Raw genomic sequence first — 14389 nt, forward strand, 5'->3', positions numbered from 1 at the left:
CAGAGAATGTCTGGTTTTGCTCAGTGTGTGTACAGGCCTCTGTGTGCATGTGTCTCTCTAGACACATACACACACTCCAACACACTCAAGCAGTGTGTTCTCTGTTCTCTGTTCAGGAGGAAGTAATGGTGGATTCAGAACGTGTAAGGTTTTAAAACATTTAAACATCTTTCAAATGAACAGGGCTAACTCTGAACTGCTTGAAACGTTCTGAAACTTTTCTCCAAACCCCAGGTCCAATGTTTCCTCAAATTTTGGGGGGCACTTAGCAACATTGTGAGAATTCTGTGCAACTTCCAGCACGCATTTACAATGAACACTGAGGCTGTACCCTTACAGTTTTAGAAAGTAGCCAATAGGCTATTGTGGCTATTTGAGCTTAATGTAGGCCTACCAACACAACCAATGGAGCAAATCCCATAACATTTTCACATGGAAATAGCTTTCGTTTTCTATGGCCTACAGTAGCCTATATGTGTTGTTCAATGCTGGCCTACATTGCATGAGACTTTTAAAAACATTTTTTACATTGACATTAATTCATTATTTTTTACTTGGTCTGTAACATCATGGGCCAAAAAGGTGATTGCATTGTGTTGTATGACGGAAGAAACCATTTCACAAAATAAAATGAATTATTATTACCATACAGAGAATTAGACAATATAGGCTACCCCTCTGTCTATTGGCTTATTTGCATATTCAAGCCTGACTCAAAGTACATTGACCCTTTAATTAAGACAAAAGCTTTTTACCTGACTGGCTTTTCCACAAGTGCTTGAAATGTAGCCTACAAGGTTTGTGCTCTTGTAGGAAGCAGTAACTCCCCATTTCTGACCTATACTTATCTATAACTGGTCTAATAACTAGCAAAGAATATCAACAAATGTGCACTTGCTTGGCTCTGCACTCTGATCTGAAATCATCTGAAAAGCGCATTCACTCCGTGATTGAAAGACCGCTTGTGGGTTACCCCCGACAATATAATTCTACTCTGTTGCGCACTGGTCTTGCCTACAACACAATCACAGACTCAATCTTGCAGAGTTTGATTTGTTTTGGTTTGTTGCATTGAAAAGGGCCTGATATAATGTTGATTCGATCACAGGAAAGACGTTGATCTATATAGGGCGAACTCAGTGAATTACAATCTCTTGCATCTCTGAGCACAGCATGGCATTTCTTCTGCGCTGCAGTCCTGGAGGAAGTGCTCGCAGTTTAGAGGGAACATTCCCCAGGTCTCTAGGGTTGGGCTGGTGGAATAAGAAGTGAGGAATAAACCAGTTGGGCTGGTGGAATAAGAAGTGAGGAATAAACCATAAAGACATTTCCCAGTCAAGAGTCAGTTTCCCAACCTCTGAAACAGAGAGGTGCTGGGGCTGCCTTAATTGGCGTCATCTGCACCCAGGGAGCAGTTGTTGTTGGGGCTTAACTGCCTTGCTCAAGGACAGAACAGCAGATATTTCCACCTTGCCGGCTCAGGGATTCTAACCAATACCCTTTTGGTTACTAGCCTAATGCTCTTAACCGCTAGGCTACCTGGAGTTCTAAATAAAGCATGACCAATGCTTCTGGAAGATTCTCTTGTGATAGTATGGTATATTATTTTCATATTGCGAAGGTTCAGTCATACTCATGAAGACTTGAATATCAATGTAAACAGTACTCCAATTTACAGCAGCCTTTGTAAATCCTAGGCCAAGGTGTGTGGTTGTGTGTTGGACATGACTCCTGCTCCTGCTCTGTGGGTTTCAGTGGTTGATTTAGGGCTCTCCTGTAGTTCTATGGTTTTCAATAGCTCAGTGTGTTGTAATATGGTGCTGGCAACACTAGATTTGTGGCCTTTATTTCTGCATGGGCCAGATACTGAATACTGTATATGAATTAACTGTAAAGCCGTATTCCTGTGAGTCTACCAGCAAGGATTGCTGTTCTGTCAGTCTGCAAAGGTTGTCATTGCTCAGACATATGTTCAGAGAGTCAGCATGGGGCACCTGTTCTGTGTGTTCAACAGCTGAGGGCAGTGTGGCAGCAGCTGCAGGAGGTTATTTTGGAAGGAGATGGTACAGTTACAATACACCTAGGAGCCAAATAAGGGGTGCTGTTCTATGTCATCAGCACTGGGTTATGTTGTTGTGTGGGTCTGGCAGCAGTGTATATTATTGTTCTATGGGTCTGGCAGAAGGGGGCACTAACCTGTGAGAGTGCTGTTCTGTATGTCTAACATTAAGGGGCACTGTGAGCCAGTGGGCTCTATAGGACCTCTATGAGCCATGTCACTCCTGTGGTGTATCTGTGTGTGTAGTTCTCTGACTCTGCCAGTAGGGGTCAGTGTGTCTCTGTGTAATTCAGTGTTTGGCCAGTGGGAGGTGGTGTGTGATTATCTAGCTGCCCTCTATGAGCTTGGCCAAGCTGTCCCTGAGCTCTGTCAGCTCAAATATCTTCCCATCCAGCATCTCCAGTAGGGTCCTTAGGCTCTTCCTGAAGTTCTCCTGCTCTTCCTGACTTTCTTCCAATCGCTGCTCAGCTCCCAAGAGCTGCTCCTCTAACACTCGCCCATGCAACTCCGTCTCCTGTGGAGGGAAGAGAGGGGGGAGAGAGCAAGTCTCAAGTCACAAGGCCCAAGTCTCAAGTCGAGTCCCAAGTAGAACGGGTCAAAATATGACTTGTTTAACAACAAATCTTTTTGTAATTATTAAGGCTACAAGACAGCCCTTTTCACATTTTGATTATGAAATTAATTTGAACAACAAATCCCAAATGTCAAGCTTCATAAGTAAACAGTTCATATTCTTGATCACCAACATTTTATCGGAGCTGCAGATGCATATTAATTTATGGCTGTCCTCTCTCCCTAAAATTTCACTTTTGCTCTGCACCCGATCCTATAGCATTTCAGCAAATCAGCAATTTGTTCAGTGGTTTTCAAACTTTTTGACACGTGACCACCAAAAAGGAGTGGATCAAAGCTTGTGACCCCGCGCACGCACATGCACATGTGCACAATCGCTGCGCAAATGTAGGCTGTCATTACAGCCATAAACGTGACAGATTTTCACAACGCAACAATCAGAAATAAACTGTGTTTTTCACCTGCATTTTGAGCTGAAAGTCATTCATGTTAGCAGTCAATATCAATTAAGGATATCATATCACATTGTCACTTCTCTGGAGTCCAGAGCAAGCAGGATCATTTGTGACTTGGAAAAAGACTGGAACCTTCCGGCTAGCCATGATTGGCTGAGATAATGGATGGGCTGGACATTCCGAGAGATGAGTTTGGATTGGTCTGCCATATGGCACACTTCTGTCTATAATATGAGCTGGACAGTATGTGTAGGTAATCCTTTTTAACGCAGCTTTTTTGAAAGATATCACATAGTAGAACTGAAAAAGTTGCTCTTCACTTTCTGGAGGACCAAGTTTTGAAATCAGTGGAATGCCCAGTGGAATTACAGTATGATAGTTAAGGAGATGATTACAATTCTCCCATTTGATTGCAAATATGCAGAGGGAGTCGAAAAGAGAACACACTGTTGTATACACTGGGGGAAAAAAGTATTTGATCCCCTGCTGATTTTGTATGTTTGCCCACTGACAAATAAATTATCAGTCTATAATTTTAATGGTAGGTTTATTTGAACAGTGAGAGACAGAATAACAACAAAAATATCCAGAAAAACGCATGTCAAAAATGTTAGAAAATGATTAGCATTTTAATGAGGGAAATACGTATTTGACCCCCTCTCAATCAGAAAGATTTCTGGCTCGCAGGTGTCTTTTATACAGGTAATGAGCTGAGATTAGGAGCACACTCTTAAAGTGAGTGCTCCTAACCACAGCTTGTTACCTGTAAAAAAGACACCTGTCCACAGAAGCAATCAATCAATCAGATTCCAAACTCTCCACCATGGCCAAGACCAAAGAGCACTCCAAGGATGTCAGGGACAAGATTGTAGACCTACACAAGGCTGGAATGGGCTACAAGACCATCGCCAAGCAGCTTGGTGAGAAGGTGACAACATTTGGTGCGATTATTCGCAAATGGAAGAAACACAAAAGAACTGTCAAGTATCCCTCGGCCTGGGGCTCCATGCAAGATCTCACCCCGTGGAGTTGCAATGATCATGAGAACGGTGAGGAATCAGCCCAGAACTACACGGGAGGATCTTGTCAATGATCTCAAGGCAGCTGGGACCATAATCACCAAGAAAACAATTGGTAACACACTACGCCATGAATGACTGAAATCCTGCAGCTTTCGCAAGATATAAATACATATACATGCTCGTCTGAAGTTTGCCAATGAACATCTGAATGATTCAGAGGACAACTGGTGAAAGTGTTGTGGTCAGATGAGACCAAAATGGAGCTCTTTGGCATCAACTCAACTCGCCATGTTTGGAGGAGGATGAATGCTGCCTATGACCCCAAGAACATCATCTCCACCCTCAAACATGGAGGTGGAAACATTATGTTTTGGGGTGTTTTTCTGCTAAGGGGACAGGACAACTTCACCGCATCAAAGGGATGATGGATGGGGCCATGTACCGTCAAATCTTGGGTGAGAACCTCCTTCCCTCAGCCAGGGCATTGAAAATGGGTCGTGGATGGGTATTCCAGCATGACAATGACCCAAAACACACGGCCAAGGCAACAAAGGAGTGGCTTAAGAAGAAGCGCATTAAGGTCCTGGAGTGGCCTAGCCAGTCTCCAGACCTTAATCCCATAGAAAATCTGTGGAGGGAGCTGAGGGTTCAAGTTGCCAAACGTCAGCCTCGAAACCTTAATGACTTGGAGAAGATCTGCAAAGAGGAGTGGGACAAAATCCCTCCTGAGATGTGTGCAAACCTGGTGGCCAACTACAAGAAACATCTGACCTCTGTGATTGCCAACAAGGGTTTTGCCACCAAGTACTAAGTCATGTTTTGCAGAGGGGTCAAATACTTATTTCCCTCATTAAAATGCTAATCATTTTATAACATTTTTTACATGCGTTTTTCTGGATTTTTTTGTTGTTATTCTGTCTCTCACTCTTCAAATAAACCTACCATTAAAATTATAGACTGATCATTTCTTTGTAAGTGGGCAAACGTACAAAATCAGCAGGGGATCAAATACTTTTTTCCCCCCACTGTAGGTCACCCATGGCATCTGTGACAGAGAGGGAGAAGTGTCCAACCATGTATACGGGTAAGATAGCTAGCTACATTTTCAGATAGATTTAAGAAAGTCATTTTCCCTTCAAGTTAAAGCGCACCGTTAGCTAGCTAGCTATCGTTATCTGGCAGCCTCACTAACTAACGTTATGTGTATGATCTGTGTAGTAATATTATTCGTATCTCAGAGCCACTGCATTGCTAGTTATAGCCTAATGTTAGCAAGCTAGCTAACATTGAACCTGTTTGGTTAGCTACCTGCAGATTCATGCAGGGTAGTAACTTTATGAGTTGGGATTATGGTTCATTGTTTAGCTAGCTACTTACATGTCTGAACAAAAGACTCCATTATGCAAGTAACTATTTCACTACACCTTCTGTATCCTGTGTATGTGACAAATAAACTTTGATTTTATTTGATATAGTATGTGTTTACCAGAGAGAGTAATGTGAAGAACATGACCTGCACCAAAGTCAAATTAGGATATAATGGGTGTGTTCATAAATTCAAACTGCAGTGCCAGAGTGCGCTCAGAGTGTGCTCTGGGCATTCGTAAATTCAGAGCGTTGTCAGATTGATTGTCTGTTCGTAAATTCAGAGCATTTCGCTCTCGGAGCGTTCAGAGCGCACACTGGATGCTCTGGCCAATGAGTAGGGTAGATCCGAGCGTTCTGACTTCACAACGGCAGTCAAGCGCCCAAGCTAACGTTGGCTAGCTTGCTAGCAACTTCCAGACACAACTGAGAGAACACCTCACTCTGACCATTTTACTCGCCCTAGCAGAGCTGGTTAGGCTGTTTTCATGTTATCCAGAGCTTTAGTGACTGTAACTGTGCTGCTGGCAACATTTTAATTACGCTTTTTTGCCAACGTTTACTGACAACGGCCATATTCAACAGGTGTTGAGCGTTCGCAAATGTATCATTTATTCTGCGCTCTGGCACAATCAGACGAGAGTGCTCTGAAACCGGAGTATGTAGCCAGAGCAAATTTTCGAACAGACCCAACGTTAGGCAATTGAGACAGTGCCCAAGTTCTAAAATTCTCTAGTAGAATGACATGCTTTTATTTTGTCATGGCTCGCCATTAACTAAATAACGATCTTGTTTTTAGAGTTTATTTTCCTGTAATAATGAAGACAAATGAGCTAAAGTGAAGACATTGTCAGCTATATAAGGTCATTATTTGAACTGGCTAGCAAGCTCAAGCTAACTAGTTAGAAAGGAACCAAAACATTGTTTAGCAAGCTACATTTAGTTGCCTAGTTTGCTAGATTGACCTGCAAGTTCCTGGACATTTCTGGGGGGGAATGGCCCTAGCCCTCACTCTTCGATCCAACAGGTCCCAGATGTGCTCAATGGGATTGAGATCCGGGCTCTTCGCTGGCCATGGCAGAACACTGACATTCCTGTCTTGCAGGAAATAGTGCACAGAACGAGCATTATGGCTGGTGGCATTATCATGCTGGAGGGTCATGTCAGGATGAGCCTGCAGGAAGGGTACCATACGAGGGAGGAGGATGTCTTCCCAGTAACACACAGTGTTGAGATTGCCTGCAATGACAACAAGCTCAGTCCGATGATGCTATGACACACTGCCCCAGACCATGACGGACCCTTCCCCTCCAAATCGATCCCTCTCCAGAGTACAGGCCTCGGTGTAACACTCATTCCTTCGACGATAAACGCAAATCCGACCATCACCCCTGGTGAGACAAAACCGCGACTCGTCAGTGAAGAGCACTTTTTGCCAGTCCTGTCTGGTCCAGCGACGGTGGGTTTGTGCCCATAGGCGACGTTGTTGCCGGTGATGTCTGGTGAAGACCAGCCTTACAACAGGCCTACAAGCCCTCAGTTCAGCCTCTCTCAGCCTATTGCGGACAATCTGAGCACTGATGGAGGAATTGTGCGTTCCTGGTGTAACTCGGGAAGTTGTTGTTGCCATCCTGTACCTGGTGTGATGTTCGGATGTAACGATCCTGTGCAGGTGTTGTTACATGTGGTCTGCCACTGCGAGGACCATTAGCTGTCCATCCTGTCTCCCTGTAGCGCTGTCTTAGGTGTCTTACAGTACGGACATTGCAATGTATTGCCCCTGCAGTCCACATGCATCCTTGCAGCATGCCTAAGGCACATTCACGCATATGAGCAGGAACACTGGGCATCTTTCTTTTGGTGTTTTTCATAGTCAGTAGAAAGGCCTCTTTAGTGTCCTAAGTTTTCATAACTGTGACCTTAATTGCCTACCATCTGTCAGCTGTTAGTGTCTTAACGACCATTCCAAAGGTGCATGTTCATTTATTGTTTATGCTTCATTGAACAAGCATGGGAAACAGTGTATAAACCCTTTAGAATGATCTGTGAAGTGTGAAGTGATTTGGATTTTTACAAATTATCTTTGAAAGACAGGTTCCTGAATAGGGGCTGTTTCTTTTTTTGCTGAGTTTATAAACCAGCCTTTAGTCTTTAAATATTTGATTGTTTAGTACATGGCCTCACATTACATGGCCTCACATAAGTTTGCTTTATTCACTGCTTTAGCACATTCTGCCAACCCGGGTGTCTTAGCCGTGTCTGAATCCTGACTTAGGAAAACCACCAAAAACCATGAAATGTCCATCCCTAACACTAACATTTCCCGCCAAGATAGAACTGCCAAAGGGGGCGGCATTGCAATCTACTGCTGAGATAGCCTGCAGAGTTCTGTCTTACTATCCAGGTCTGTACCGAACCAATTCGAGCTTCTACTTCTAAAGATTCAGTTTTCCAGAAACAAGTCTCTCACCGTTGCCGCTTCCTATAGACCACGCTCTGCCCCCAGCTGTGCCCTGGACACCATATGTGAATTGATTGCCCCCCATCTATCTTCTGAGCTCCTGCTGCTAGATGACCTAAACTGGGACATGCTTAACTCCCCAGCAATCCTACAATCTAAGCTTGATGCCCTCAATCTCACACAAATGATCAATGAACCTACCAGGTACAACCCCAAATCCGTAAACACGGTCACCCTCATAGATATCATCCTAACTAACTCGCCCTCCAAATACACCTCTGCTGTTTTCAACCAAGATATCAGCAATCACTGCCTCATTGCCTGCATCCGTAATGGGTCTGCGGTCAAACGACCACCCCTCATCACTGTCAAACGCTCCCTAAAACACTTCAGCGAACAGGCCTTTCTAATCGACCTGGCCTGGGTATCCTGGAATGACATTGACCTCATCCCGTCAGTAAAGGATGCCTGGTTATTCTTTAAAAGTGCCTTCCTCACCATCTTAAATAAGCATGCTCCATTAAAAACCGTTAGAACCAGGAATAGATATAACCCTTGGTTCACTCCAGACCTGTCTGCCCTTGACCAGCACAAAAGCATCCTGTGGCGTTCTGCATTAGCATCGAATAGCCCCCCGTGATATGCAACTTTTCAGGGAAGTTAGGAACCAATATACACAGGCAGTTAGGAAAGCTAAGGCTAGCTTTTTCAAACAGAAACTTGCATCCTGTAGTACTAACTCTAAAAGGTTCTGGGACAATGTAAAGTTCATGGAGAACAAGAGCACCTCCTCACAGCTGCCCACTGCACTAAGGCTAGGAAACACTGTCACTACCGATAAATCCACAATAATTGAGAATTTCAATAAGCATTTTTCTACGGCTGGCCATGCTTTCCACCTGGCTACCCCTACCCCGGTCAACAGCCCTGCGCTCCCCACAGCAACTCGCCCAAACCTCCCTCACTTCTCCTTCACCCAAATCCAGATAGCTGATGTTCTAAAAGAGCTGCAAAATCTGGACCCCTACAAATCAGCCGGGCTACACAATCTGGACCCTCTCTTTCTAAAATTATCTGCCGAAATTGTTGCAACCCCTATTACTAGCCTGTTCAACCTCTCTTTCATATCGTCTGAGATTCCCATAGATTGGAAAGCTGCTGCGGTCATCCCCCTCTTCAAAGGGGGAGACACTCTAGACCCAAACTGCTTCAAACGTTTATCTATTCTACCCTGCCTTTCTAAGGTCTTTGAAAGCCAAGTTAACAAACAGATTACCGACCATTTCGAATCTCACCGTACCTTCTCCGCTATGCAATCTGGCTTTAGAGCTGGTCATGGGTGCATCTCAGCCATGCTCAAGGTCCTAAACGATATCATAACTGCCATCGATAAGAGACATTACTGTGCAGCCGTATTCATCGACCTGGCTAAGGCTTCTGACTCTGTCAATCACAACATTCTTATTGGCAGACTCAACAGCCTTGGTTTCTCAAATGATTGCCTCGCGAGGTTCACCAACTACTTCTCCGATAGAGTTCAGTGTGTCAAATTTGAGGGCCTGTTGTCCGAACCTCTGGCAGTCTCTATGGGGGTGCCACGGGGTTCAATTCTCGGGCCGACTCTCTTCTCTGTATACATCAATGATGTCGCTCTCGCTGCTGGTGATTCATTGATCCACCTCTACGCAGACAACACGATTCTGTATACCTCTGGCCCTTCTTTGGACACTGTGTTAACTAACCTCCAGATGAGTTTCAATGCCATACAACTCTTCTTCCGTGGCCTCCAACTGCTCTTCAATGCAAGTAAAACTAAATGCATGCTCTTCAACCGTTTGCTGCCCGCACCTGCCCGCCCATCCAGCATCACTACTCTAACCGGTTCTGACTTAGAATATGTGGACAACTACAAATACCTAGGTGTCTGGTTAGACTGTAAACTCTCCTTCCAGACTCACATTAAACATCTCCAATCCAAAATTAAATCTAGAATCGGTTTCCTATTTCGCAAAAAGCTACCTTCACTCATGCTGCCAAACATACCCTCGTAAAACTGAACATCCTACCGATCCTCGACTTCGGCGATGTCATTTACAAAATAGCCTCCAACACTCTACTCAACAAATTGAGTCTATCACAGTGCCATCCGTTTTGTCACCAAAGCCCCATATACTACCCACCACTGCGACCTGTATGCTCTCGTTGGTTGGCCCTCGCTACATACTCGTCGCCAAACCCACTGGCTCCAGGTCATTTACAAATCTCTGCTAAGTAAAGCCCCACCTTATCTCATCTCACTGGTCACCATAGCAGCACCCACCCGTAGCACGCGCTCCAGCAGGTATATCTCACTGGTCAACCCCAAAGCCAATTCCTCATTTGGCCGCCTCTCCTTCCAGTTCTCTGCTGCCAATGACTGGAACAAACTGCAAAAATCTCTGAAGCTGGAGACTCTTACCTCCCTCACTAGCTTTTAGCACCAGCTGTCAGAGCAGCTCACAGATCCGTGCACCTGTTCATAGTTCATCTGTAAATAGCCCATCCAATCTACCTCATCCCCATACTGTATTTGTTTATTTATCTTGCTCCTTTGCACCCCAGTATCTCTACTTGCACATTCATCTTCTGCACACCCTACCATTCCAGTGTTTAATTGCTATATTGTAATTACTTCGCCACAATTTCAAATTTTGCTACATAAGACCAAATCGAGCCAGTCGGTCACATATGGCCAACCTGTATGCAGCGGAGGTTGTAGGATCAGATGGAAGCATGATCTGTCTGTAGCCTTTTTCTTCCTCACAAATATTGTAATTAATTTGCCAGAATATGTTACATCGTCATCCCATAAGTATTGAAGGTACTGCGATGTTACAGCTATCTTTAGACATATATCCAGTACCACTGAGGTATAACATTATAACCCACCCAAACTACTAGGACTATCTGAAATATAAAAATTATCAATGAAATCACCAGGTAGCCTATTGTTGTGGCAAAGATGCTTTCATACAGATTGCTAAATGGTACTTTAATAATAATATTAATATTAAAAAAGCGCTTGTCTCGTCTACTCCGGCGCGCAACACACCGGAATACTAACCACCAGTCCTGGGATTCATCATCATGCACACCTGGCATCCTTCATTACGTGTACCTGCAGATCATCATGATTCACACCTAGACACCATTATCTTCCTCATTACCTCCCTTTATATGTCCCTCCCTTATGTTCATTCCTCAGTTGGTATTGTTTCCTGTTTTCATGCTATCTCGCCACTGTTACGCTGTCTTGTTTCATGTTTGTTGTTTTAGTAAATGTTTCACCTGCACCTGCTTCTCAACTCACAGCGTCATCGTTACAGCACTTTCTGGTCACTAATCTGGATATGTGCATCCACATTTGTGCGCCAATGCTGATTGGTCATTGGTCAACAGTCAAGATGTGCAACGTTTTGGTTCTTAAACACAGATTAGATATTTTTGAAACAAGAATTTGGTGCAATGCCGTATATCTATCTTAGTGACCAGATCGAATAAGCAAAGGTATAAATATTAATTACAAATGGTAGGCTATATGTAGCCTATTAAAATATGTATGAAATACATGTATTTTTCCAATTCAGTTTCACACTCGCAACCTTCTTACTGCCCTAGCTCACCCGACCTGTGTTGATTGACAGTTTGCTGGTCCAAGCAGAGGGCCGAGTGTGCGTTTCACTACCCAATCAGATTTTTACTGTCTCTGGCTGTGTGGAGAGTAATCCACAAAGATTCTGTGCCACAAAATGAGTGACAAAACGTTACAAAACCTGGCCAGATAATTTCAAGCCATAAATCTCAAGTCAAAGTCGAGTCTTGAAGTTATTTTATTTTCTATCAAGTTGAGTCTCAAGTCATGTGATTCTGGGAGAGAGACAGTGAGAAATAATACCGGCTACAACCATGAATGTGTGGTTTCTCGTTTTTGCTTGGTGCAGAGAAAATGAGATTCAGTATTGACACACACTCTAACCTGAATATGTTGGTAGGAACATGGTGGCAGTGGTGGAATTCGAAACTTGAATCTAACAAACTTCACTGTCACTACACTGCTGTATTAGTGTGTCACTTTGTGTCACTCGGAGAAGGCTGGTCATTGGAGGAAGGGGAGGAACACCCTCTATCTGAATTCAAGAAAATCTGAAATTATGAAACATAAAAATAGAAACAATTTTATAGATAAATCTATAGTTAATATATTCAAATGACTAAATATCTGGTTAAAAACTGTTTTGCAATGGCCATTAGGGGGTGCTCAATCAGCACCTTTTCCAAAAGTAGTCGAGAAGAGGAAGGAGGAGACGATGGGAGCTGTTGAGAAAAACCAATTGAGAATCTCCCAGTGACTTCAACACAAACCCATCCAGCTTATGGTGAAGAAAACACCCTCCCTAGAAACCTATGATGATGATGCTGCTGCTCAGGGGAGAATGAACAGATGACCAATCAGATCAGTAGCAATTTACGTCTTTCCCATCCAATCAAAGGTTGAATGAACTCACATTTGAATGAACTGCAGTTTACCACAGTGCACTTTGTTTTTATCATGGTGGAAAGGTTTTGCACTAATCACTGCTTCCTTTATCATAAAGTAGGTTAGTCATGTTTGATGTTGCATAGGTGAAAACTTTGCATCCTGTTAATTTATAAAGCCTTTTTGCAAAAACTCCTGCATTACTTAACATTGTTACTACTAACTTATGGAAGTACGAGATACCATACCCAGTCACAGGGATGGATAATACTTCAAATTCCGTCTGTTACTACAGATTTAGATAAAAGGGTCGTTCCACAAAAAGAGTGCCTTTTGCGTCCCTTTGATATTTTAAGTAGACATGCACCCAATATTGATTTTTAAAAGTCTGTTATATTAAATTAAGTGCCTTTTAATATAGACCACATGAGTCAATAAATCAAGATTTTTTATATGAATAAAGACTTCCTAAAAAGTTTTGATATGTCCCATTTACGTCTGTCCTTAATTTTAAGGTCAACCCTGTTACGTGAACTGAACTCTCGTTTTAATATGAAACTATTAATTTTAAAAATTTAAGCTAAAAGTCAAATCATAGTGTAAAAGCAGGTGGGCTGGTTCTTCTCTTTTTCTGATGTTTTGTGAGTGGGTTGAGCATAACACGTCAACCCTGTTACCCATAGATAGACAGGCTAGAAATGTTTGAATGATTACATTGTTTTTGTGAACCCTGCATTCAATTGCTGAAATCTTCAACCCTGTTACGGTCAACTCTGTTACTTTATTTGGCACGTAACAGGCATTTACTATCTTAATTTTTTATTGAACATCTTGAGATGGGAAAACATGTTTTTTATGAAGTTGAACATATGCTCTTTATCACAGAATGTAAAAAAATATATACACTTCTCAAAAGGTACTAAATTGGTGGAATGACCCAAACAGCTTTTAGTTTCTTCGCACCTCACTTATGGAACAATCTTCAGAATACCCTACAGTTGGATGCATTGGTGCCCTCTGGGCAATTCAGATTTTTGGTTGAAGACCTCTTTACCTAGGAATGTGATTGTTTTTCATGATTGTGTTTTGTATTTTGTATTTCCTATGCTCCTATACTGCCTTGATTGTGTAATTGTTGTGTAATTGTTGAGATGCAGGGATCCCTCGCAAAAGAGACCTTGGTCTCAATGGGACTCCTGTTAAATATAGGTTAAGGGCTCGATTCAATCCATAGTGCTGAAGATCCGCATTATATGATTGAAATTTAAAGGTAATATTTCGATTGAGCCGACATACGCAGCGTTTACCGTGAATGCAGTCTCTGCAAACGCCGTAAAATTGCCATTGTATGGCAATCATGCAACAAGGCAGCTCTTACATGCTACGGATTGAATTGAGCCCTAATTAAAAATAAAACATACTGTGCAAATCAGAAGATAGGTAAAGAGTTTTAATGAGAGAAGAATTGTTATGATATGTGGGGTAGTTTAGTGTTTACACATAGATAGACAGCACACTACCACATCCACCCCTCATCCCTATGTGGCAGCAGCATAGATTCACGTATTTTTAAGGCTAGTGATAAGGATATTTTAAGTACAGTTCACATTGGAGTTATTAACTTAAAAAAGTAAGATGTGTTTTCAAAGCTTGTTAAACTAGCTACGGCTAGCTCTGGTCCAGGGCGTTATGGGCTGCTTACTGATTTTAAACATGGCAGCAGCTAATGGGGATCCATAATAAATACAAATACAAAAGTCTAAAGCAACTGTTGTCAGTACAATGTACTCACCTGTAGTTTCTGTGTCAAGGAGTGTCTCTGCTCTAGCAGCTCGTTAGCATTCTCCACTTCCTCTTTCAACCGCTCCATTTCCTGTGGGTGAGACAGGGAGTTTCAGAGAAACAAGATACACATTGTTACAGATTGTTATTTGCTAT

At 42.8% G+C, this 14389-nt stretch overlaps 1 protein-coding gene across 4 annotated transcripts in view; it reads right to left on the reverse strand.

The window, feature by feature from the left end:
- Window positions 1–520: 520 nt before the first annotated feature.
- The window catches only part of homer1b (homer scaffold protein 1b), a 145476-nt gene continuing 131607 nt past the window's right edge, over window positions 521–14389 (reverse strand). For all 4 annotated transcript variants that reach the window (XM_029722228.1, XM_029722229.1, XM_029722230.1 and 1 more), the window contains 2 exons: window positions 14244–14324; window positions 521–2573 (listed from right to left, as the gene is read on the reverse strand). In XM_029722228.1, the coding sequence (XP_029578088.1) occupies window positions 2385–2573; window positions 14244–14324 (270 nt within the window). In that variant the 3' untranslated portion in view covers window positions 521–2384. The remainder of the gene's footprint in view (window positions 2574–14243; window positions 14325–14389) is intronic.

This window comes from Salmo trutta, chromosome 29 (genome assembly GCF_901001165.1).
Source record: "Salmo trutta chromosome 29, fSalTru1.1, whole genome shotgun sequence".
Taxonomy (NCBI): Eukaryota; Metazoa; Chordata; class Actinopteri; order Salmoniformes; family Salmonidae; genus Salmo; species Salmo trutta.